Below are 25,313 nucleotides of genomic sequence, written 5' to 3' on the forward strand. Positions count from 1 at the left end.
TTACAAATCGGGAAGTGTCATCTCTTACTTCCCACTTTTCTAGCTGTAAACGAAGTCCCGTGGGACGGTAGACAAGCAGACTGGCTTCCATTCTCACGATTCAAAGCATTTTTAAAAGAAAAAAAACTTATTTCGAGCAAGTTTAGCCTTTGTTGTCTCGTTCTTGTCAGGTGAGTACAAATTTATGCTAGCCGAAAGTTCAAATTGGTGTTTTTCATTTGAAACGTATGAACGAGACTCGTGAACGTTTTGAATTCCCTATTAAATATGATTTATTTTAATTTACTATGTATATTTAGCAAACTATACTGAATAGGTGATTGTTGATGACGTCAGACTTGCTCAGTTTTGCACGCATCTCTACACAAAGATTAAGAACTACAATTTTCCAGCGTGACGCCTTTTACAATTTTTATTTCAGACCAATGATTGAAATATTTTAGATTTATAAGTACCACCATCTGATCAACTTTCAAATACAGTTGTGTAGTAGGTATAAGTGTTAATCAAACGAGTACAGTCATTAGGAAATTTTGAGCTATTCGGTTTTGATTTAATTTTGGAGTTAAACTAATAGGTGATGCCGTTTTTTGATTGTGATTTTTTTTTTCTTCTTCCATTGTGTCAGACAATTTATGTAGTTGATCGTGACCATTTCTCATATCTTTTATCCTCAGCCTCATGGTGTTGATTCAATTTCCATCACCAAAGCATGGAGCAGGTGTCAGTGCAGCATGAGTTTGAGTATAAAACCAACAACGGCCGCCTCGTGTCCATCAAGCCCAACGAAACCTACTTCCTGCTCTCCAGGACCAACGAACACTGGTGGCAAGTCCGCACCAAGCAGGAAGACACCGAGCCCTTCTACATCCCAGCCCAGTATGTGCGCGAGCTCGATGCGTATATGGCGACAAGGGTGGCCCGGGAAGCTCAAGGAGATGCTAGCCGGTTCTGCACCTTTGGTATAGGCGGTGCCAAAGCTGAGGTGACACCTAAAAGTGGCCTGCACAATGGAGGGGACGCACCACACGGAAAAGTGGAGATGATGACCGTTAGAACAGACAAGGAGGATCCATCATGTGAAGTCAAGGTCGGACCAAAATTTTTCTTTCTAAGCGTGGGTTACATAAAATCCCATAGAACACACATTAAGTCATTTTACTTTATTTTATTTATAATAGCGTTCATGACTTTTTTTTCTCTTTCTGAAATGCCCTACAATTCCACAAGAGGGCGCCAAATCCGCGTTTTAATCGGAAAATACTGTTGTTCCATGTTGTGTGAAATCTCGACGTTCGCCTTAAAGTTCAGAGGTGCATTTTTGGTGTCATAGTTTCATCACATTTTCACTCATTTCAATGAGGAAAGAAATTTCTACTTGAATGAAGTGAAGCGGTGAGTTGGGAGTCTTGTAATGGAGGAGGTGTTTGTGCTGCCAGCCCATCAGCATGCGAATGAGGAGGAGGTTAAGGAGGAGCCTCTCTGTTATGAACACCAGGTTTTGAGCCCCCCCCCCCCCCCCCAAACCGCTTCATTGAGACTTTGGATTCAATGGGGGCCTTTAACATCCACCGTTTAGTTTCCAACCAGGAGAGCGTTTAGGCACAATTACGCAGGTGACAAACAGGTCCTGTGGGCTGGCTGGCAGGAAGGAGTTAAACTCGGCAGCCGCCACACCCAAACTAAACTGCGGCTTCCCGACCGTGCACCCCCCCATCCTGCTCTAGTTCCCGCTCCCGCTTCCAAGGAACATGTTGTCGTCACCGTAAAGCTGCCGGACGTCACCTGTTTGCACGACAGGTGAGCGCACCTGTTGCCGAGGACAAAAAAGTGACATCAAGCCGCGCAGGTGATTTTTTTTAACTTCTTCGTGTCTGCACGGATTCCCAAGGGTTTAACTTTGCTTGTGAATGAATGAGACCCTCTCTGTCAACATGCCAAGCGTATTCCCAACCTACAATGGAGCACCGTCTCCATGGCGATGTCAGGGGAGAGCGAAGGGGAAAGGGAGGAGGGTGTGCGTGCAAGCGCGCGGCAATACAGAAAGCCCAAATTCACTTTCTAGGACTTCGCTGACTGTTGTATAATCTGGGAGATTGAGAACAGATGCTTGATCTATTAATGGAGAATCAATTTCCTGCTTCAGGTATGTTCATGAAGAGTAGTTATTTTCACATTATTGTGAAATTTCTCACAAGATGATGGAGAGCTCACCTGTCACACGACATTAGCTTTACACTTTTCGATGGACAGGTTTCTCCCTACCACTGCATCATACTGAAGAGGCGTTCCTAATGTTTTGACTCTTAAATAATAACATCCCCCAATGGGATGGATAAAAATAATTCATGTTTCGCAGTAGCCGTCGATCAAAAGGGCTTTTGTCAGGTGTACCTAATGGAGTGTCCGCGGGGAGCCGTGGTTGAAACACTGCATGCCGATAAACTGCTCCAACAGGTCGTGGCGGCGCTGCCTGTCTTGTCACACCTTCACTCTCTCGTTTTAGCTTACACACACATACACACACTATTGTGCTCGTTTGATCTTGTCGACAAAGTGACGTCAATTTCTCAGCCATCTGCAAGCTCGCCTTAGTTTGTCTGAAAACTATTCAAGGCTCAAGTGAGTTTATAATATCATCACGCCGAAGAATTATACTCTTATTCCATGTGTATAAAATCAAATTGTTGTCAGTGTTGTTCTGATAAGTGATGTTTATTACTTTTGTTTCATAGTTTTCTATTTAAACAGCAGCTACTTTTTGTGGAACTAGAGAAAAGGAAGGTCATTTTGTGTGGAATATTTTCTGTCATGGTGGTCTTGCAGTCAGGAAGTGCTACCAATTCAGTGCAGGAAGTCCCAGTTTATCGCATGAGTCCCCCTTGGTTTGACTTTTGTGAAATGTTTTCATGGCCTGGCTTTGCTGTAGAACTTACATAGAACATCTCTGGTGTTTTAATGGATGATGAGATGTGTGAATTGAGTGTCGAGAAGGAAGGGGGGGGGCAACTCAATAATAGTCCAACTGTGTCCACGCTGTGGCGTGATTTGGGCCCCAAATGGGTGTCCCATTGTGGGACTGCATGCCTGCTAAAGTGGTGAACTAATCAGGCAGGCTTCGTGAGTCCCGTCTAAACAACATAGAGGAAGCTAGTTGAAACCAAATACATTGGTAAAAAACCTGGTAAAAATACCAGTGGAAAAATTGGTAATTCATACTATTGTAAAACCTTTATCAACTCAACAGATGTTTGAAGTCATAGGCTAACATGTTAGCTGAGTGTCATATAAGTTTAAATAGAGGTTAACCACTGTACAATTTAAATGAAATTTATCCTTTGAAGCAGTGTAAAAACAACAAATATTGTATTTTGTGTAGCAATACTGACACCTAGTGGTCTGAGAATAGGACCTACTATATTTATATATTTAGTTCTTTGTATTTTTTGGTATTTTTATATATCTTTAATATTTATATTGAATGGTTTAAGCATGCGCTTCAGAGTTTAACCGCAAGGGGGCGACAGAGCAATTCAAAACATCAGCGCACCCATTAATAGACATGGTTTCGCAGTATATAACGTGTATGTGTTCGAATACATGTGAAATTTGTCTAAAATTGACTAAGTCGACAGTAGGCTTGTTGTTATGGTTGTAGTTGGATGTTTTTAATATTTTGGCAGCCTTCATTTTGTGTCACAAGAGGTTTTCTGGGCTTGAGTTACTCATGACTTCCTCCGGATTTATCACCCCAAACAAGGCGCACATGCTCTGTCTGCTTTCTGTTTCTGCGCTTGTTCAGACAGTTACCCTCTCCCCTCCATCCTCACTCATCACACGCCCACCTCAACCCTTCCTGCTGCGTTGCTCGCAGTTCTCCATTCTGTCTATCACAGATTCACTTTACTTGTCTGCCCCAACGGTCGTAGTCATTCTATTTGACCTTCATCTCCGATGGAGGAGTTGTTGTAGACAAGCATGATGGACCTGTACGCCGGGATTTGGCCGGGTCACCGGGCCCAGCGGGGTTTGACCCGCTCAATGGCATCGCTTCAGGTAGGTGTGGTGAGTTTTGATAGTGAACGTCGGCGTTTTTACTTTTGATACCTGTTGTCGAAACAACGTCGCCTGCTTCCTGGTTTGACGCTGCGAAAGATGGTGCCAAAAACGGCGTCTTTAAATGTGTCGCTTTCAGAGTCGTGTGTGAGACGAGGTTTTGAAGTGAAGTATTTTTGAAGTCAAGCCACATTGTGTTGGTTTTTTTTTTTGTTCCATGGAAGAAAGTGAAAGTCAGATGCAGAAGTTTGTTTTGTGGAGTAACGTCTGAACACAGAGTTGACATCTCTAAGGAAGTCCCCTGCTATATTTTTGTTTCCTAAGAGTTGAGTTCCTGCGAAAGAACCACTTTGACACGGCTTACAAATCAGTATCATGTAAAGTGAATGGTAAGCAAAGCTCCAGTGTTAGCCCAAAGTTAGAAAAGTAGAAATGTGTCTGTTCCAAAATAATCATAGTTAGAAAGTCTAGAAAAAAAAAAAAGCTTGCGTCTCCTTTAAAGCTGTCGGTGTTGGAGTTTCGACACAGCCTGTTGCAGCATGCACACAACATAGCAATTCTGACAACCCCCCCCCCCCCCCCCACACAGGTGGACGATGACAGCAAACACGCGCCCATCTACGTCAACGTAGCTCAGCTTCACCAGGACTCGACTACCTCACCCCCCCACCAGGAGACTGACAAATGGGAGGTGCACTTTGACCCGGAGAGTGGTCAGGACTACTACTACCACCCTGCCACGGGACAGACCACCTGGGACAACCCCCTCGCCGAATCACTCCCAGAACCGAGTCCCCCTTCGCCCCTTCCATCTCCTATCCAAACGTCGGATTGGGAGCAGCTAGTGGATGAGCGCAGCGGGTGCCCCTACTTCTACAACGCCATGTCTGGGGAGACGTCTTGGGAGCCACCGGAGCTGCTCAGCCCGTACCCGCCCTTGATGGAGCCCATGAGTGTTCACCGCTTTCACCAGGACGATTCGGTGAGCTGCTCTACTTCCTGATTCTTGTTTTAGCTTCCCTCAGGGGAAGTCGGCTAATGCAGCCTTCTATTTAATGGATTTAACCCTTAAGGGATGCCAAATGTTCCCATTTGACAGCAGCAAGTGCTCTTTGTAAGATGTCTGTCCTAGTTTTGACTTTATGGTCTGGAAAAAAAGTTAGAGGTCGGAGGTTAAGGTTCCATTGTTAACATCATTCCTCTCACCAGCCTCAGCTACCTGAGGAAGACTACAGCTCAGCAGATGGACCTGATGTCGATGAGGATCCCCTGGCCATGAGCTCCCCTGCGTCCCACAGGGAATACGACCTGTCCTACGTGAGCCGTGCCGTTATCCCACGGGCCAGTTTGGACCGGAGCACGCCCTCCGGCTGGAGCCTCAGCGTGGAGCCCGACGGAACCTGGGTGTTTACCAACGATCACTCGCTAGAGCAGGTAGCTTTGGTGTTTCCGACTATTCTTCTCCTGCCGCAAATTGGTGGTCCACTGTATCAAGTCTCAGTTGTGATTGATCACAGTGGGTCAAGTCCGTAGACGACCTGGGCCGAACTTACTATTACCTGAAAGACGGCACCAAGTCGCAGTGGAACCTGCCCAATGTAAGTGGAACCTTTTCAGACGGCCTGCTGGTTAAACACCCCACAATTTCTCACCATGTCATCGCCCAGGACGAGAACGGTACGGAGGGCGACGAGGTGAATGTCTTCAAGAACTGGAGACAAAGCGTAGGACCAGCCCAGCACGCCTCGGTTCAAGACGACGCGGTAGGAGCACTCACACACCTCTAGAACATATTATTTAGAAATGCGTGAGTACCGATACTGGGTAGCGATACCGGTCCCAATACCAGCCTTAATTCAAGGTATCAAAATTTCAGCGCATATTCTGACACTCTGCTCATATTACTTCTTGGCAGAGGTTCGTCCCGACCCACCAGAGGACCACGTCGGACTACAGCAGCGACAGCTCCAGCACGGGCAACTCTCCCGAAGCGCAGCCGTACGTAAGTGACAAAAGGCAACTCGACCCCAATTAGATTTTATGATTTTTTTTTTAAAATATGATATTCTGTGCCCTCTCAAGGCTTTTGGGTTTCAACAATGGAGAAACCCTTATTACCTGACCACCAGGTGGCTACGCTATAACGTGGGTTGCTAGCATGAGCGCTATAGAAAAAAATTAGCCATAGAGGCCATGTCGCCCAGCCCTACCTTTTTTGTTTCTTTGTATCTCTCATTCATAAGCATACAATAACAACAAATGTGCTTCTTTTTTTTTTCTTTTTTTTGCAGTGTCATATAAGACTTTTTAATTATTATTTTTTATTCAGTTTGCTTTGTTCCACATGTAAGATATCACGTTAGACACTTTTTAGACACTACTAAAAAAGTAGTCTCCGGTTTCAGGTGCAGAACTTGGAAAAAGCTGGAATCCTGAACAAAACAAAAGTGTCTGAAAATGGCAAAAAGGTCAGGTGAGTGCAGCCGCCTGCTTCAGGTCATATAGGAGAAAATTTGATATTTTACTAGTGGGAATATCTCTGGTTATACATTTGCCCTTGGGCTTTGCTCTGTGCACAGGAAAAACTGGACCCAGACCTGGACGGTTCTGCATGGAGGCACGCTGACCTTCCATAAAGACCCCAAATCCACATCGCCGGGCTATTCGGTAGTTCATTTTCTCAAATGTTATACCGAACAGATATGATCGAATCCCTTATCCACGTGACTCGGATAACAAGTTGACACTGTTACACTTATGTCGCAGGAATGCGGCACCGCCTGTTTTGCGTCAGTGCTCACATGTTTTTTTTTTTCCCCCATTCAAAGAACAAAACCAATCAGATCGTCCCGGAGGTGTCGGTGGACCTGCGAGGCGCCATGATCACCTGGGCCTCTAAAGATAAATCAAGCAAGAAGAATGTTTTAGAGGTACAGCGTTTTGCATGATATGAAATTTTGGCAAATTGAAACGTTCTTAACATTTGCTCTTCCAGTTAAAAAGCAGAAACGGTCTTGAGTTTCTGATCCAGTATGATACTGAGAGCATTATTACCGACTGGCATAAAGTATTATTGGACACCATACGGCAACTGGTAAGTCGTTGCTGAATTTTATTTTATTTTTTGCATTTATGCTATTCATTTGCTATTTATCAATTTAATTAATTTTCTTGCAGGAGTACCAGGAGCACCACTCCGAGGAGGAGGATAGCAGCGACGTGTACGAAAAGATCGGCGCGGCGGAGCAACATTTAGCCAGCGACTGGCGTAGGGGTGAGCTCCAGCCATGTTGTGGAAAGTCATCCACGGCTGCCTTTTTAAATCAACTTTTTTCGGTCAGGTTCCAGACCAAGCGTCACCAGCGCCACCACCGGTGGAGAAACCGACCCAAAGAAGGTTCGCACTAAGTTGATGAAGTTCCTTATGAAGCGGCCTTCACTTCAAGCGGTTAAGGAGAAAGGATACATACGAGGTACAGTGAGTGTTTGCTGTCGTCAGGTCCCACCTCTTAAGACTTTTCATAAGTACATATTCTGTCCTGCCTCCAGACAACGTGTTCGGCTGCAACCTGGCCACGCTTTGCGCGCAGGAGCAGACCACCGTTCCCAGTTTTGTGGAGAAGTGCATAAAAGCTTTGGAGAGGCGAGGTAACCTACAAACCCCCCCCCCCCCCCCCCCTCCTGCTACTAACAAATGCAGCTGACTGACTTTTAAGCGTTGACCTCCAGGTTTGGATATCGACGGACTCTACAGGGTCAGCGGGAACCTCGCCGTCATCCAGAAGCTGCGTTTTAAAGCAGATCATGGTACTAGTGACATTATTGTAATGATGTTGTTGTCTAGCCACTCATGATGCTTCCCAACAGAGGAACTGGACCTTGAGGACGGCCAGTGGGAGGACGCTCACGTCCTCACCGGAGCGCTGAAGCTGTTCTTCCGTGAGCTTCCCGAGCCGCTTTTCCCCAACTGTCTGTTTCCTCAGTTCGTCTCCGCCATCAGTAAGGCAAACCTTTGGCAGCAAACAAATAAAGCAGAATCATCTCTTATCAATTTTTACCCTCCTTTTTTTCGTTGCAGAAATTTTTGATTACAACACAAAGATGTGTTGCATTTATGAGTTGATCCAATCTCTTCCCGCCCCAAATCACGACACCATGAAACTCCTGTTTGGACATTTACGGAGGTCAGCGTCCATTTTGTGTTCACATCTTGTACTACATTATGCTTTCTGTCAAGCCTCGCTCTTCTTGATCTTATTGTTTTGATTTCTTGTGTCTCAGGGTCATCCAGTGCGGCGAGGATAACCGCATGACGGGGCACAATGTTGCCATCGTGTTCGGGCCCACGCTCATGCGGCCTGAAGCAGAGTTGGACAATATTGCTAGGAACACGGTTTACCAGAACCAGATAGTGGAGCTCATCCTCAACGAGTATGAGCGCCTCTTCCATTCACGCTGAAGGAGTTCATCTCTTTATTTGAAGATTTAACACAAAACATCTTGTAATATAGAAGTGTATACAGCTATTAATATCAACAAGACATTGTGAAATAAATATTACATAGAATGTTTGAATTAAACAGAATATCTATGCTGTATTGTTAGTTGTCTAACGACACCATAGAACTACTGTATATAAAACTCAACAGGCTGGAGCGGTGGCCATTGAAGGAAATGTATTTGTTGTAAATAATAATAGAAAGCATTCATGTGCTGAATGTTGTCAAAACTATATGCAAAGTAATTCCATAATAAAATAACTTTGTAAAGAAGATTGATTTTTTTTTTATTTTGTGATCTTGCTGGGTATTATTTTATATATTATTATTATTATTTTATTATCATTATCACTATTATTATTATTTTATTATTAGTAGTAGTAGTAGTAACGACTAATCAAACTTGTACAATAAATGCCAAGCTATATTTAGTTCCGCGTAATGTCGTAAATCGGAACTATTTTGCAGTCGGACGCTCTTTCGGAAGCTGTCAAATGGAGGAAATTGAGTCCATTCGAAGTTAATTGAGAAAATCGTTTTTTCTTAATTTAGTAAAATTGAAAAATAATTATTTTATGCCATTTTTAATTAATAACGACTAACACATTGAATCTCAATTTAATTAAATATCAGGATGAATTTCGGCCCTTTTTAATTCCGAGCACTTGTGTTCTGCCGGAACCTATTTGTGGTTGGACGTACTTCTCACCACATCCGCCGCAATGACTTTCGAGTGGCCATGGCAATACAATTTTCCTCCTTTTTTTACGTAAGTACACATTTTAAACCCTATTAAAAGCACTAAGCTTCCCTTTCTACGTGTTGAACATTTCAAGTGTGTTTCCTTTGACTGCTAGCTTCATGTTAGTCGGCTTCATTAGGTAAACAAGCCCAAAAAAATACGGAAGTGGATTCATTCAAATTAGTGGCTCTTCAAAAATCTGCAGTTCTCGTTAAATCCAAACATGACAGACATTTTCTGATGTTTACTAAACGAGACTAGTGAAGCTGTGTGCCTTGGAAAAACAAGTTAGCCTTCAACGCATCAAGATGATGTTGATGCCTGTCATTGTGTGTCTTGTCATTGTTGTTGTTTTCCTAAATTGTTGTGTGCAGGCTTCAACCCAATGTGGACACGAGACAGAAACAACTGGCAGCGTGGTGTTCGCTGGCCCTGGCCTACTACCGCCATCAAAAGCTTTACACGCTGGATGTAATGGAGGCACAAGAGAGCCCCGTCTTCAACAATCGCAAGATTAAACGTATCCTCGCAAACATTCAATGAATCCTTCCCTTGTATGTTGTCTTAGCCCGTCTTTGGCATTTTGTTTTGTGTTAAGGCAGCAGACTTTGATCTGATTGTGATTGACAGTAAGCACTTATGACATGTGCTTTATACTCAAAGCTGCTTTGTCTCGTGTAGTTGACAAATTGACCAGTGAGGTATTTATTTTGCCCCCGCCTTAACAAAATGGCAGGAAAACTGTCCGTGGAAGCGATTCAAGTCGTATTTGAGGAGTTGAGGAAAAAAGGTAAGGAGTGAATTTTATGTCTGTTCTTTTTAATAACACTGGGCTCTGTGTATTTGTTTGTGGTCAGGCAACCTGGAGTGGATGGACAAGAACAAGTCTAGGTGTTTGGTGATGTGGAGGCGGCCTGAGGAATGGGGCAAGCTCATGTATAACTGGGTGAGATTACATTGATTATTGACTAAAATAATGAAGATACTATTAGAGAAAAGTTCATGACTAAGAAAAGTAAAAAAAAATGATGACCATGCTTTTGTTGCCTCAGGTGTCCAAAAGCGGAATGAACAACACGGTCTTCACGCTTTTTGAGCTCGCCAATGGCGACGACACAGAGGGCGAAGGTACGTTTTTTTGTCGCCGACCTTAGCCGCACACGCCCAACGTCCCCGACGCACCGTGCTCATTTGACCTTCTGCCTTTTTACGTGTTGCGCAGAGTTCCACGGCTTGGAGGAGTGGATGCTCCTGCGCTCGCTGCAGGCGCTGCAAACGGAAGGCAAAGCCGAGATCTTCAGCATGGACGATGGCAAAGGCGTCAAATTTTTTTGAGGCGGGGGACATTTTGGACTGTGGAGGGTTCCCTGCTCTTGTTGCCATCGCTCACCTCTGCCTCTGTGTGTTTTTAAATACCGGAAGGTTTTGAGTCATCTGGAGGTAACTTGAATCGACTCAGCCCAATTTATTCTTAATAATTGGAATAGTCCACAATCAACCTATTTCCTATTCCCTTCATATCATGTGTAAAAATAAATAAGACTTGTTTGATAAATTGGACTTTGCCGTGCATACTTGTGTGGGGGGGAAAACAGCCTGAGCCAAATTATTAGGCACACCTCTACCTGAGGGTAAGTTTTTCAAAGGAGAAATATTATGAGAATATTTTAGAAACAAAAAGATGTACCTAATGATTTGTCCTGTGGGAAAGTTGCATAAAGTGTTGACGTCAGCACATCGGTGGGCATGTTTTTATCCGCCTGTGGGGGGTGTTAAAGTTCTGGAGAAGCCTCTTGCTTGCTTGCGTGTGTTCCAGATGGTAAATGGGTCTTTCACTTGTATAGCGCTTTCCCACCTGTTAATACCCCTTAAAGCGCTTCGGCATCTTGCTGAAGGACACGGACATGACGACCCCCCAGATGAAGAAGATAAAGCGCCTCCTTGTGGTAAGTCATCGAAAGCAGTGAGGAGGGGAGAGTACAGGACAGGGGCGGAGCTAATGGGAGAGAAGGAGAGTGCTCTTGATATATCCTGCTGCTGCTCACACATCTCTTCATATATACACGGAACAGACCTCCTCGTTGCTTTTCCAGGTGTGGACTCTCGCTGAAGACCAGCTTGGACTATTTCATGAAGAGGAACATGTATTTTGACGCAGCTTAAGGAGCAAGTGAGTAGTTCTATATTAATTGTTCATCTTTTCTGCCCCAAAAAATGGCATCAACCCCCCTCAATTTTTTATTTAAATTGATTTCATTGTATTTCTGAAAGTTGCAATTGTATCGTGTCACCGCAAAGGCACCTTCAAGTCCAGAGCTGCTGGTGGCCAAGCGCACCATGTCACACGCTCAGGTGGAGCTCCCCGGATGCGGTTTCCCGGGCTTGCAGCCGCACGGCCTGGGCGCACGCCGCAACTCGTACGGCTTGCACAAGATCAGCGTGGATGTGGACTCCCCCCTCTTCAGCGGCGCCCTCTCCAAAGCCCTCTCCTGGTCGGCCGAGAACATCCTCAGCCTGCCCGAATCCCGAGCCGAAGAAGAAGAAGAGGAGGAGGAGGAGGAGAAACCCCAAGATGACACCCCACCATGCAGCCCCCTTCCGGATGTCGCCGGGTCTCGGTCCAACTCGCCGGGCGAGGGTAAAGGGCGGGTGGTGTCGTCTCGCCTCAACTTTGACCAGCGGTGGGAAGAAGAAAAGGAGGACATGGAAACTAAAGCGGTGGCGACGTCACCTGACGGACGCTACCTCAAGTTCAACATCGAGATCGGGAGGGGGTCCTTCAAAACTGTCTACAAGGGCCTTGACACAGAGACCACGGTGGAAGTGGCCTGGTGCGAGCTTCAGGTAGGATGACATCATAGCTTGGTCATTGAGTCTTTAAAAGTTCCGACATTCAACATATCACACCGGTATCGTTCCTTGCTGACCTTGGAGCGTCTCCATGTCAAGTTTGGTAAGCTTTGTTGTCACTGACAACCGGCCCAGCTCTCTGCATGCCTTCAACACGCTTGTGTGTTATTGTGTGTGATGTAAACAACTGAGAGCAGCAGCTGCCTCCTGCCATGCTTTGGTAGCTCAATAGAGGATTTAAAGGTTTAACATTGACGGTGTCACTTTAGCCTGGCAGCCAACTGCCACTTTTGAGGTGCTGACCTAAGCCACAGACAAAATCCCTTCACCACTGACACACACAGTTGTAATTTTGCTGGCGACATTAGTGTCTAGGACAACAAATAATCCAACGTATTCATTCGAAATCTTGGCAGAGGTCATCCAGTTTTAGTTCCCGCATGGGTTCTCGGTCCAGTTTTTTCCGAGACCCCACCCATGGTCCTCATGCCAATTATACAAAAGGACCATGTGTCCCAGGAGTTAGTCTGTTTCGCCCTGAGAAGTCTACCTGTCAGGTGTGTTGAGGAAAAAAAAAACAAAAAACTTTTCTACCCCTTTTAGTTGGTGGCCATGTTTTTTAATCTCCGCTAATGAGCTTAGAGGTGGTTGATATGGTTACAGCCCATGGTGGGTTAACCTCAGCATCTCCACCGGAAATCTCCACCTAACGTGACACCCGCCTGCCCCGGAGTGTGTTGGCTAAACAGGACGGAGGCCTGCCATGTTGATGCAGCAGCAGGCGTAGGTTGCCCAACCTGCAAGTCACCTAGAACGACGCGGAAAGGTGAAGTAAAAAAAAAAAAAGATGTCTCCCTCTCAAATGTCAGATGTTGCCCACTTCTGTCTTGGAAAATTTATTTGTTGATAAGGAAGCCTGAAGGAGGGACAAATGATAAGCGTTTACGAGATGGACGTCAGAGCTCATGTTGACACACACACAAAAAAAAGAACGCAGAATCAACGTTGACCGGACAGTAATTCAAGTGGTGGCACCTTTATTACAACTCTTACATGTCGGCCTTCTATTTGGTAGAAGGGTCAGTCAAAGTGTTTTCTGTGTGAATTTTTATTTAACTGCCGCATTTACAAATTTAGTCGACACGCTTCACGCTGAGTGGAAAGTTGGCCCGCCGAGTGACACTGAGGCTTTGTACATGCGGACCTTTTTTTTTTTTTTTTGCCACGTGATGAATCTTTTCCATCTTCCAGGAAATATACCTGACCACAACTGCGGTGCTGTGGTTAAAACGCATAATCTCTATGTATAGAAGAGGAACGATTAATTGATCATTCTTTTAAAATCGATTCAGTCACGTTGCAGTTAAAGTCAGTACTGATCACCGTTTTTGGCGGGCTGGGCCAACGTCATTCCCGCCATTACCCATTCCGGAGAGGCGTGTTTGTACCTTAATGTACTCTAGTCGGACTTTTCTCGGACGCCACGCTCGCTCCTATTTGGTTCTCGATCAATCTTTCATGCGTGCCCCGTCACGTGACGAGCAGCTTTTGCATAGCAGCGCTTTGTATACCAGATCCGCTGGGACCTGATCCGTGTAACTCGAGTCCAACCAGCTCGCAGAAGCAGAGACATTTAGTTTTAGATGTTTGTAATGTCGTTTGAAGAACCAGAGCAGGTCAGTAGGAGCGTAGGTGGCGGGATCAGTGGCAAAAGGCTTAAGTGCAGTTTATAGACCGCACCCTTAGCTAGTCCGTGACAGTAAACGTTAGCCAGGTTCAGGCCCGTTAAGAATAAACGAGTAAATAGGCTAATCTCGGGCCCTCTCGGACATGGTGACGCAACACTTCCTGGGATGTACCGCATACAAGTACACATCACTGCTTGTTACATGACAAATTTGGAAAACATGTTTTGAGATATTTGGGTTGCGTTTTTAGCCCGGCTTGCTTATTGCGGCGTTTTTTCGTCAAGTCCACGTGAGCGAGGCGAGTTTAGTTGAAACTTGTCAAACTTTACGAGGTGCCGTGTACGTGCCCTCGGTGTGTTCCCCGGAGACCGAATGTTCACCTCCCCGACCGCACGTCACATTGGGCTTGGAAGCGGCACACTGGCACCTCAGTTCTCACTTGTAACTTGCATCAATGGCGACACTGTATACATGAGTGTCAATACAAAGTGTCAGTCAGACCTGCTCGGTTCACGCCTCTTTGTCTTTGACCTTAATCTGAGATTTGTGGAGAACCTAGGGCTGAGCGATACGGACTTAAAATATATATTTTTTTCTCGGCCCACAAGTGTTTGCTGCGGTTGTCACAATAGGGAGTAAAGAGGGGGGGGCCGTCCTAAAGCCAGTTTAACGCCACTCCATCCCACTTATGTAACATCGCTCGTGTGGCACCGACCGGTCCCCCCCCACTCCCCTAACCCCTTAGACCCCCTCTGCTCAATCAACACTGCTCTCTCCCGCTAACATGCAGCTGCAAGAGATGATGGAAAAGCTGAGACGCATTCACAACACTGCGGGATGTTTACTACACGTTCCTGTGCATTATGCAACACCACAATTATATTCCGATTGAATGCAATTGGGGAATATCCAGCTTCAAGTGTGAGAGCCCGAAAATGTTTTTTTTTTGTGGACATTTTCACATTTATAGTTGTTTTCTAGAGTGTTTGTGTTGTGGGCCTGAATGTGTCATGGAAAAGTTGGACAGTTGCACGGCCGATTTTATCCAAGCCATTCCTTCTTTGGCTTAAAGTCATGCACGATAACTCTGTCTGCCAATAAATGTCTTGCCAGACATTAGACAACTCCCGCCTCAATACAAGCACACAATTGCAATGTCGCAAGTTGTTGCTTCCTTGAGATGGTTGGTTCCTCCATTGTTTCATTTTTGTGGCTTTCAGTGGAGAAGAGGAATGTTATGCTATATTCATGGTCCGTAGTGGAAAGTCCCCCTGGCAGGACTTTTCCAACAAATCCTTCCAATTTGTGTACTCTGGAGGATTGCTCTCATGCGTATGAAGCCAAGAAAAAAAAAAATCTTGCTGTACATGTTGGCTACAATTTGCTGACTCTAAGCTGATTTTTATCTCGGCCTCGGTGCCCCCGGGCTCCAGGAGGCCCTTTGAGAGACACTCTGACAGGTAGGGAGGTAGGAGCGATGGTGTGCCGGGTTTCCTCGACTTGATTGTAAGCGCAAACACACACGAGGAGGCGATGTTTTTTCTTTCTTCCTAGAATTCATCCTGAAAGCGGGATTCATGGCGGGCAAAGTCTCCTGAGATGTTTCCCCTAAGTTCCTAAATTGCTCCATTCAGGGAACACGGAGGAAGCACAAGAAATGTCTTTGTCCGCATGGCGTCATTGCAGTGTTGAAGTGCATGTATGAATTGATGGGGTTGGGGGGGTGCTTCAAACCTATAATCCCCCCCCCCCCCCCCCAACCTTTTTGGAAAATTGCTGCGATTATGCAATCGAGGGTGGATGAGCTTGTGGTTTCCACTGCTGTTGCTAATTACTTTAGGTAACAGCCATTTATCAAACCACTGTTTGTATGGAATCACGTGCGCCCCCCCCTCGATTCTCCCCGAGGATGTTGTTGACGTCGTGGTTAATTGCTAGCATATGCTAAGTGTCCAGTTTGCTTTTATTTCGGTCCACATTGCAAATGAGAATCTTTTTCGCAGACTCTTAAACTGACCAAGGCGGAGCGTCAGCGTTTCAGCGAGGAGGTGGAGATGCTGAAGGGCCTCCAGCATCCCAACATCGTGCGCTTCCACGACTCGTGGAAGTCGACGGTGAAGGGACACAAGTGCATCATCCTGGTGACGGAGCTCATGACATCAGGCACGCTCAAGACGTGAGTTGCAAGCCTGGGATAAGAAACCATTCAAGTATCTCTCTTTTATTTTATTTTTTTTTATTTTATTTAGATGTCTATTTAAATTATAAATTATAAATATATGTTTAGTAATTTATATTATATTATATTATATTATATTATATTATATTATATTATATTATATTATATTATATTATATTATATTATATTATATTATATTATATTATATTATATTATATTATATTATATTATATTATATTATATTATATTCTTTTTTTCTGTAGTTATCTAAAAAGGTTCAAGGAGATGAAACTGAAGCTGCTCCAGCGCTGGAGCAGTCAAATCCTGAAGGGGCTCCATTTCCTGCACACACGCACGCCGCCCATCATCCACCGAGACCTCAAGTGCGACAACATCTTCATCACCGGGCCCACCGGCTCGGTCAAGATCGGCGACCTCGGCCTCGCTACGCTCAAGAGCGCCTCCTTTGCCAAAAGTGTCATCGGTGAGCTCTCGGGACAAAAAAAGTCCCGTTTCTGTTCATGTTTTAACATCCCTGATTAATTTGTCGACAGGAACGCCTGAGTTCATGGCTCCCGAGATGTACGAGGAGAAATACGACGAGGCGGTTGACGTCTACGCTTTCGGGATGTGCATCCTGGAAATGGCCACTTCCGAGTATCCTTACTCTGAGTGCCAAAACGCCGCGCAGATCTACCGCAAAGTCACCAGCGTAAGTAGCCAAGTCCAATTTATGTGTCTGAACTCAAATTCAAACACGGCAAACGTCTGCACGTAGGCACGACGGGCGGGAATGTGTTTTGGAAAATTGTGTTCTGCTCGCAGAAACGTCTGTTTGTGCTCGCTTACATCACATATGCAAAGTTAGAAAGTGTCCGGAGGACGACGTGCCGATTCAGGCGTCGACAGTTTTAATTGCTCACCTCATGCCAGAGAGAGTCGGCGGAATCACAAAAAAATATTCCCTGGAATCAGAGCGACGTCAGATAACGACACGTTTGTCGTGTTTTGACTTCACCTCGTGAATCTTTTTGACCTCGCTTCCACCTCCTCCTTCTTCCCCGCCGCTTATCTTCACTTCAGCAGGCTGCGCTAATCTCAACGCGTTCTCGTGATAACGCTCAGAGGAGGGGGGAAAAAAAACAACAACTCCTTGACACTTTTTATAATTCCGAAAGAAAATCACAATAATGTGTGTGACGCAGGGCATCAAACCCGACAGCTTCTACAATGTCAAAGTGCCCGAGCTCAAAGAGATCATCGAAGGCTGCATCCACATGAACAAGGACGAAAGGTACGCCCGACATCACGCGTCATCTCCTCCCGAGTCGTAATCAAACAAAACACCGCCCGTAGGTACACCATCCAAGACTTGCTGGAGCACCCCTTCTTCCAAGAGACCCACGGCGTGCACGTGGAGCTTGCCGAGGAGGACGACACGCTCAAGTCGGGCCTGAAGCTTTGGCTGCGCATGGACACCAAGAAGCTCCATGGAAAATATAAGGACAATAACGCCATTGAGTTTCTCTTTGAGCTGTACAAGGATGTCCCCGAGGAGGTGGCGCAGGAGATGGTGAGGACCACCAATAAGAACCGAATGAAAAATAGAACATGGAAATAAATGATGCTAATCACGATACGCTAACGTGAGGCCTGAAGAGAACACTCAGTCGCTCAAGGGCACAGCTTTTTTTTTTCTTTTTTTTTTCTTTTTTTTTTCCACTGGCATGAAATGTGAGTCGGAAGGAGGCCTTTATTTACACCGTGTCCGTAGAGGTGACTTTTAATGAAAAAGTGTTCGCTTTTCATCGAGATTCAATTTCTAATCAGATGTTCTAAGACCGTACGTCCCGGTCCGTGTTCAGTGTTATGCCCTGACCATGTGTGTGCGTGTGACTGACATGTCTGCAGGTGGTCCTGGGCTTCGTGTGCGAGGCCGACTTCAAGCTGGTGGCCAAGGCTATCCGGGACCGGGTGACGGCCATCAAGCGCCAGCGGGAGAAGCTGAGGAGGCAGGCGGAGGAACGTTCGTCCTCCCCGCAAGTCGGCGATGCGGCGGCCCCCGATTCCCCCGCGCCGCCCGCCCCCTCCCCTTCCCCCCTCCTGTCCCCCATCACCAGCTCGGCGGACTCCGCCGTCAGCTCCGGCTGCCCCGCAGAGACGGAGGAACCTGAGCAGCACTTTAACTTCCGCCACAACAGCCTCTCCTCGGCTAATTGTGCGTCCGCTTTACGTAATCATCATACACAATCGGCAACCGAGGCGTGACGTTTAAAAAAAAAAAAAAAAAAAATGCATGTAAATATTCTGTAAGCTCGGGGGTCATCGAGTGTGTCATGTGTGCATCACTTTGTTGGGACAGCTGACTGCGAGACGGACGGCGACCTAAGCTCATCGGGCCTCCAAGACCCCCTGGAGGCCACGCCTCCTGCCTCCTCCGCCAACTCCCCGTCCACAAACGGCCTCCCCATCCCGGCCCTTCGCTTCCCTTCGGTGAGCGGGCCGTCAATCAACGCACCCAGGCGGTCATTTTGTTTTGTACACACGAAAAGTCAAAGTCATTCTCCCCCCACGTGTCTCGACAGAGCATTGCCGTATCCAACAACATGGAAGCCATCAAACCAGGATCTCCGAGCGGCTTCAACTCTCCCGGGGACAGGTACGCAACTCCTCTTCCTCCACTTCCACATCGGCCCACAATTTTTTTCTTCCTCAGCTACGCCTCCGACGTGACTTCCAGTCTCAGCGACGGTTACGAGGGCACGTCGGAGAAGAACGAGAAAACAATCACCAGGCGAACCGCTGCCAAGCTTTTCAGGAGGCGGGTACGCTCCAGGCTCCGCATCACCGGGGTATGATGACATCACATTTCGGGTGTCCTGTCACACTTTTAGCCTCACCGCTAAATCACCCCTCAGCTCTCCGACAAGGTGGACCGAGTGGTGGAGTGTCAGCTGCAGACGCACAACGACAAGATGGTGACGTTTAAGTTCGACCTGGACGGAGACAACCCGGATGACATCGCCGCCGTCATGGTGGGTCACAATCACCACGATGGATTTTGAACATGGGAAAAAGGAAATCAGGTTTAGATGACACCACGGGATCATTCAATCTCACAGCTTTTCATTTTGGGCTCTTGATTGATTTCAAAATGGACGGCCGTTAATGGCATCTTGGCACAGCAGCTGGAGGTGGAATGAAAACGCGCTGAGAGCTACTCGCTCGTGACGTTGGAAACGTAACAGCAGCTCACTCACGCTGGGAGATGTTTTTCCCCGAGAAGGAGTAATAAGCGAGAAGTAGGAGGAGGAGGAGGATGCACAAATAGAACGTCCTGTCCGCTTCACGGTCACAGTGCATTTACTCACACGCTGCACTTGATGATCCATTTGTGTGCACTATAAATACAAATGAAGTACTTTTACAAGAAGGAGCTGGACTTTGGCGATACGTGTAAACACATTAGTGCAACTAAAATGGTTTGACTGGCAAATTGCCCAAACCAATCATTTAATTTTATTTAATTCATAATTTAAATTTTATTACGATTTTATTTTTATTCATTCGAATTGTATTGGACTGCTGTTTTCGCCGCAGGTGCACAATGAGTTCATCCTGCCGTCGGAAAAAGAAGGCTTCATCTACCGAATGGGTGACATCATCAAGCGGGCGGAAGCCCTCATGACTAAAGAACAGCCCGTGCACCCGAGTGGGCAGCGCCCCCCGCAGCCTGCCTTCCACAGCACAGCCAACCCGCTGTCTTCCTCCCAGGTCAGCGAATGCGGTTGTGGTAACCCGTGACTTTCGGTCACATCAGAATCTCGTGTGTCTGACCAAGTGTGAGGCTTCCCAGGTATCTGTCCTGTGCTATTCTGAGTCTTAGTAAAGTTCTAAAAAGGAGTTGGACAAACTCTTGAGGTCTCAAGATGGAAATAGTCACAGACTATAAAGTGTTCTTGTGTGATTGAATTCACTCCCGGATTTTCTTTGCAGCCGGATCTGCACAGTCAGAACCTCCCATGTACTCACTTCTCCTCCTCCCTGCCGGGTAAATCAGTTCTTCACGTTTTCGGTACATGTTGTCATCGGTTCTTGACGCTCATGTGTTTGTCAGACTTTGCTGCGGCTACCCCGTGCATGGTGGAACGCGGCTCGCCTCCTTGCGCCAACGGCGACGTCTTCACCCCGGACCTGACGTCAGCCGGACGACCGCTTGTCCGTTCGCAGTCGTTCCACAACACGCCGGGTAAATCTCCAAATTCAGGAGCAATTCTGGGAATTTTCCAAAACCCCCTGTCGGTGTGTGAGGTCTTAGTCCAAAATGAGATCCAGAAGGACACATGGGATACATTTGCACGTTCCCCCTGCAGTCACGATGGTGACGGGGTTGCAATTACACACGGAACAAAACGTCGTTGTTGAAGTTATGCCGCACATGAAGACCAGAGGAAAGACTGTGCGTCTTCTCTTGTCCGTGTGGATTGATTGCACATTTGTCTTCCAGGGTCTCCTCTTGCGTACCACCACACGGCCTCCCTCCTGCCCCATTACCACATGCCCTACATGGGCAGCTTTCCCTTCCCGTACCCTGGCAGGCCGGCTTCCGCCAAACCAGGGCTGTTAGGGGGCGGCGGCCTCCATCCTCCCCTCACCCGCGTGTGCAGCAGCCCCACGTTTCCGTCCGTCCCATCCCCTGTACCGCCGGGCTCCCCGAACCTCCTCAAAGACAGCGAGAGCCCACCCGCTCCCCAGCATCCCGGCATGTGGCCCCCGCACAGCCAGCCATTGTTCTCACTGGCCAACGTCATCTCCATGGCAATGAGCATGGCGCAGTCGTTCATCCCTCCCGCTCAGCAGGGGATGCCCTCCTATGGGGGCTTCCACCCCCAGACGGCGTACCCGTACCCCCCGCACTACCAGATCCCCACGCTAGAGGTGCCGTACCCAACAAACATCTACCCAAACTCGGGGAACACGCCACCCATGGATGGATTCCCTCAAGGTTGGCAGGACACATCCCCCACTACCCCGCCGCAGATGTCACCACAGCAGGCCGGACCCCCCACTTCCCCCAACCCCATACAGGAGGATCTTGGAACCTTCTCGACCCAGGTCCTATCTCAAGTGCACAATTCGACCTCGTCGTCGGACCTGTCACCCTCGCCGATGGACAGTCCAGAGAGCACGGTGAGTGTCCATTATCTTCTTTAACATCAACAACCAACACGTTACTAATATTTTCTTCTCCCGTCTAGTTATCATCCATCAGCACTCTGTCTGGACTGAACTGCGGTTCCCCGACAGCCCCACAAGTGTCCCAATTGAGCCCCTCAGGTAATAAATGATTCCAATTTGACTTGTTTGCAGGCCAAACAAAAAGGCACATGTGCTTGTTTATGCACACACAGCGGCCATTTGGACCATGTTTCCCCTCTAAATACTGCTTTTGCCGCCTTTCCTGACACCATTCCCTATTGCCCCCAGGAGCCATTGCGTAATCTCTGGTGTGGTAGCTAATGTTCCGTCTTGTGTGGGAGTAGGAGCCATGTCGGCCCCTACCCACCGACGGTGACCAATGGGCGCTCAGACGTGCTCATTTACAAGCCTCCCCCCCTCCCGCACTTGTGTGTGTTTCTCGACTCGAAACAGAGTCCTTCTGTTTGCATGCGTCCAACCTCAACCCTCACCGTGGTTTATTGCTACAAGGACGTCTCGTGGACAGGATATTACGAGTGATGATAACCACAGAGCGTATCCAAATGTTTCCAAACAGATGCTAACATGGAGCTAAAGGACTTATAATGCACTTTGTACATTTGATTATCCAAATGTGTACTGAAAAGTTACATAAGCCTCATAAACCAAGACAGTGTTTGTTATCATGGAAAATGATCTGATGATTGATTAGTCCAACTGTCCCAAAGTAATTGATTGGTCCTTTGTGATCAAACCCTTGATTCGATTAAAAACAATGATTAGCAGTGGAAAATCACAATCACACCCACATGTTCCAACTCGTGGGCTGTGAGAGAAACATTACACCAACAAAGAAGCCGATGATGAAGATGTTTTCTTTTTCCGTGGCAGGTTGTCCAGCCGCTACGGTGACAGTGGGGCGTTTCCAGGTGTCGCCCAGCGCCGACGTGCCGGTTGTCGCCTCGTTGCCGCGAGGAGATGCGAGCGGTACCGAGGAAGGGCACGGTGAATCGGAAACCCAGAGGAAGGAGGAAGAGGTGGTGGTAGAGGAGCGGCCGAGGACGAGGAGACGCGGGCAGAGGCGGGCGCACAGCCTCAGCCTAATGGGCGCATCCGCTGACAGCGGGCTGTCGGTTACGGCGCCCGAAGCGGACGGCCGGTTGTGGGACGGCGCGGTCGGAAGCCCGCAATACGGCAACGCGCTCCACCACCTGTGGAGCATGACCTACAGCCACGGTGCGTCCTACATGAGCAGCGACGACTCGGATAGCGACGACGAAGACATGCTGGATGAGCTCCAGGAGCTTCGAGAAAAGTGAGTGACTCTTTGCGGCCAAGTGGGGCAGAGACCCAAAACAAAAATGGCCTTTAAATTCTGTTGATTCAATTATCCAGCTGTGCGCCACTATTTGAGCTTAAAGTCACGTTGCTATGGTTACAGACATCTGTCTGAGGTTCAAGAACTTCAAGCGGCTCAGAAGCAGGAGATCGAGGATCTGTACGAGAAGATGGGCAAGGTCCCGCCGCCGGGCATCGTTTCCCCCGCCGCCATGTTGTCCAGTCGCCAGCGTCGCTTGTCTAAGGGCACGGGGGGGCTCCCACCGTCACGTCGGAACAGCCTCCAGCGCTTGGACATACAGCCCTTCCAAGGTGACAGTTGCTATGATACGCTTCACAAGCCGATTTGGATTAGACTTGTAATCTTTTTTTTTTTTTTCATTTCGAACTTTTCAGGTATCATCAGGAGAAATTCTCTGGGAGGAAGCAGCAGCAGCTCCCAGGACAAACCCAGCAAAGGCGTCACCTTCTCCGACATCAGCAGAATGGTGAGAGTCCACGTGCCCGTCGTGCGCTTCCTCTTGTCTTACCATCTCACTCTTGTTTCTTTCCCCAGTAAGAAACTCTCGGCCAGCAAAACGTTGAACATTCCGGACTACCTCATCTGACAAAACATTCAGACGACGACGTCTCTAATCCGACGGAATGTGAAGGAATTTCATTTATTTGTTACGTGTTGGGAATAATAATGTCACGCCTGCTCGGTGAGGAACATTTCATTTCAAACAGCCACGTACAGTCCACCATGTTTCCTTTTTTTCTTTTGTTTTGACGCCAGCCATCTTGTGACAGGCAGTGAGGTCAAACCGTAAAATGGCTGAAGACAAATTGTTCAAACGTGGAGACCTCCGCCAAGGAGCGAATAATTGCAATTTTAAATGCACATCTTCATATCATGTGATTTGGAAAGATCAACAAAAGTGCATTTTCTTTCCATACTGCATTATGTGGGTAAGGCTCACTAAAATTTAATACAAGAAATTAAAGTGCGTTATGATTAAAAATTTAATTGGCACATTCCTCCGAGTGCAACTCGACCATAACAAATCTTGGTATTAACACTTATCATTGTTTTCAGAAAATACAAATATTACAATATCACATTCGAATAAATTCAATATTTTATTAGTGCTATCAAATATGCTTGCAGATTTTTTTGGGTGTGTTTTAATCTACTCGCTCCTTGGCAGAGGTTATTTGAGCCAGTACAAGATGACTATAGAAATAATTTCCAAAATTTAATACTGGCTTTTGATTGTACATGTGTATATACTGTACATGGTAGAGTGCATTCGTAGACTGTTTACACAATGACTGTCATGCACAAAAACAACAAATATATATATATATATACACATTTTAGTTTATTGGAATAGATCAATCAAGCACCTCATGCACTTTAGCATTTTCATTTAACACACTTCTTGTAGGTCAAACTGTGTCCATTTATTAATACAATAAAACAAGGGAGAATGGCCGAGCTGTCAAAGTGCCTTAGCAAATAGTCACACTGGATATTGAAGAAAAAAAATAATATATTCAAAGATTTGTACAGTAAACTGTACAATTCAGCTGCTGCCATCCGTGCCTTTACGGTCTTATTTTGTATTTCTATGATGTTTCATTGGATGTTCACTCTAGTGGATTTCCCATCTCAATAAATACTAATTAAAAAAAAATTACCCGAGTGTGTTTTTACCATACATCTGCCGTACATCACTTTATTGACAAATACAGTTCCTTACAACCATTTTGAGTTGTTTTAAGTGCTGTGCATTGTCCGCTACAGAAGGTCACTTCAAATCTTGCACAAAATGGTTGCAAAAACATTCAGCAAAGTCTCTGCCAATGATAGGAGTCCAGTGCTATCTCTGAGATGGACATAGAAAAGCTGGTTGAGGTGTCCATGAAGAATCTGGATTTTGGACACCTCAGTTGGCGCCAGTCTTTGGCGTCCGGGCACGCTTGGCCTCCTCGTCCAACTCGTCCATGATGCGCTCTTGGGAGACGGAGTAGAACGTGTAGCCGTCTGTATGTGGGTGAAAGCAGTTAAGGGGGAAAACATCAAATAGCATAACTGTAGATGAAAAAAATAATACTGGAAATTATATTTAGATCCAAACAAAAAGACTACAGAGAATAACTATGAATACACAAAAAACAAAACTGCATATAACATTCACATCTTAGTAATAACTTTAGTTTTGTTTATATAATTAAAATCAGACAATGCATTTTGTATAAGATGAATTTAAAAATAAATTGATTTTAATGAATTACCGCATTCTCCAAATTGCTTTTGCTTTTAATTCCAGTTGTCAGTATATTAAATACCGGTATGCCTAATCATACATTGATCATCGTTTTTAAATATATATGTATCCGATCTAAACACGAATTCGTGACAGTAGTGAGTTCACCTTGCGCTGTCGTTAGCATTTAGCATTAGCAAAAGGATACAGATGCCCAGCACTAGCGCCCCAATGGCGATCCCGGTCACCACGTTCCGCGTGCGTAACGTCTGCGTCTTCTTCTTCCACTGCTCCAGCTCCACCTGCCTGATGAAGTGCAACTGGTCCCGGGACAGTTCCTCCTTAGCCGGGTCTATCCTGGTAGCAAACGGGGAGTCGGATGGCTTCGGCGCCTTGTCTGCCATGTTTGTCGAGCTAGTTAGCTAACCTGCTTGTTTCGCAAGTTGCTCCTGCAGAGTTGCAAAGCATCGACACTGTGCGCGACTATGCAGATAAACGCTAAAGCTCCGA

The 25,313-nt window shown here is 46.5% G+C and overlaps 4 protein-coding genes across 4 annotated transcripts; 3 read left to right on the plus strand and 1 right to left on the minus strand.

The window, feature by feature from the left end:
• The first annotated feature begins 20 nt into the window (after positions 1-20).
• arhgap27 (Rho GTPase activating protein 27) lies at positions 21-8,828 on the plus strand. The gene is made up of 17 exons (XM_061263854.1): positions 21-170; positions 678-1,090; positions 4,646-5,038; positions 5,266-5,490; positions 5,574-5,819; positions 5,972-6,058; positions 6,462-6,529; positions 6,636-6,723; positions 6,885-6,986; positions 7,052-7,150; positions 7,234-7,330; positions 7,398-7,529; positions 7,606-7,704; positions 7,786-7,863; positions 7,924-8,055; positions 8,135-8,240; positions 8,338-8,828. The coding sequence occupies exons 2-17, from the start codon at positions 713-715 to the stop codon at positions 8,513-8,515; spliced, it is 2,508 nt and encodes an 835-aa protein (XP_061119838.1). The 5' UTR covers positions 21-170; positions 678-712; the 3' UTR covers positions 8,516-8,828.
• Positions 8,829-9,211: 383 nt separating this feature from the next.
• vps25 (vacuolar protein sorting 25 homolog) lies at positions 9,212-10,852 on the plus strand. The gene is made up of 6 exons (XM_061264809.1): positions 9,212-9,324; positions 9,672-9,817; positions 10,034-10,087; positions 10,155-10,243; positions 10,350-10,425; positions 10,520-10,852. The coding sequence occupies exons 1-6, from the start codon at positions 9,278-9,280 to the stop codon at positions 10,630-10,632; spliced, it is 525 nt and encodes a 174-aa protein (XP_061120793.1). The 5' UTR covers positions 9,212-9,277; the 3' UTR covers positions 10,633-10,852.
• Positions 10,853-10,990: 138 nt separating this feature from the next.
• wnk4a (WNK lysine deficient protein kinase 4a) lies at positions 10,991-24,366 on the plus strand. Its single transcript, XM_061264803.1, has 22 exons — positions 10,991-11,243; positions 11,391-11,467; positions 11,596-12,141; positions 15,839-16,011; positions 16,278-16,498; positions 16,569-16,726; positions 17,220-17,308; positions 17,371-17,587; positions 17,926-18,232; positions 18,377-18,507; positions 18,600-18,673; positions 18,731-18,866; positions 18,933-19,049; positions 19,615-19,788; positions 20,011-20,065; positions 20,132-20,263; positions 20,522-21,204; positions 21,273-21,351; positions 22,105-22,528; positions 22,655-22,863; positions 22,948-23,039; positions 23,108-24,366. The coding sequence occupies exons 3-22, from the start codon at positions 11,635-11,637 to the stop codon at positions 23,108-23,110; spliced, it is 3,981 nt and encodes a 1,326-aa protein (XP_061120787.1). The 5' UTR covers positions 10,991-11,243; positions 11,391-11,467; positions 11,596-11,634; the 3' UTR covers positions 23,111-24,366.
• On the minus strand, positions 23,891-25,294 carry LOC133143060 (cytochrome c oxidase assembly factor 3 homolog, mitochondrial). Its single transcript, XM_061264810.1, has 2 exons — positions 25,012-25,294; positions 23,891-24,580 (listed from the first exon to the last, which is right to left on the minus strand). The coding sequence occupies exons 1-2, from the start codon at positions 25,205-25,207 to the stop codon at positions 24,483-24,485; spliced, it is 294 nt and encodes a 97-aa protein (XP_061120794.1). The 5' UTR covers positions 25,208-25,294; the 3' UTR covers positions 23,891-24,482.
• Positions 25,295-25,313: the final 19 nt, after the last annotated feature.

This window comes from Syngnathus typhle, linkage group LG18, assembly GCF_033458585.1.
Source record: "Syngnathus typhle isolate RoL2023-S1 ecotype Sweden linkage group LG18, RoL_Styp_1.0, whole genome shotgun sequence".
In the NCBI taxonomy this organism is placed as follows: Eukaryota; Metazoa; Chordata; class Actinopteri; order Syngnathiformes; family Syngnathidae; genus Syngnathus; species Syngnathus typhle.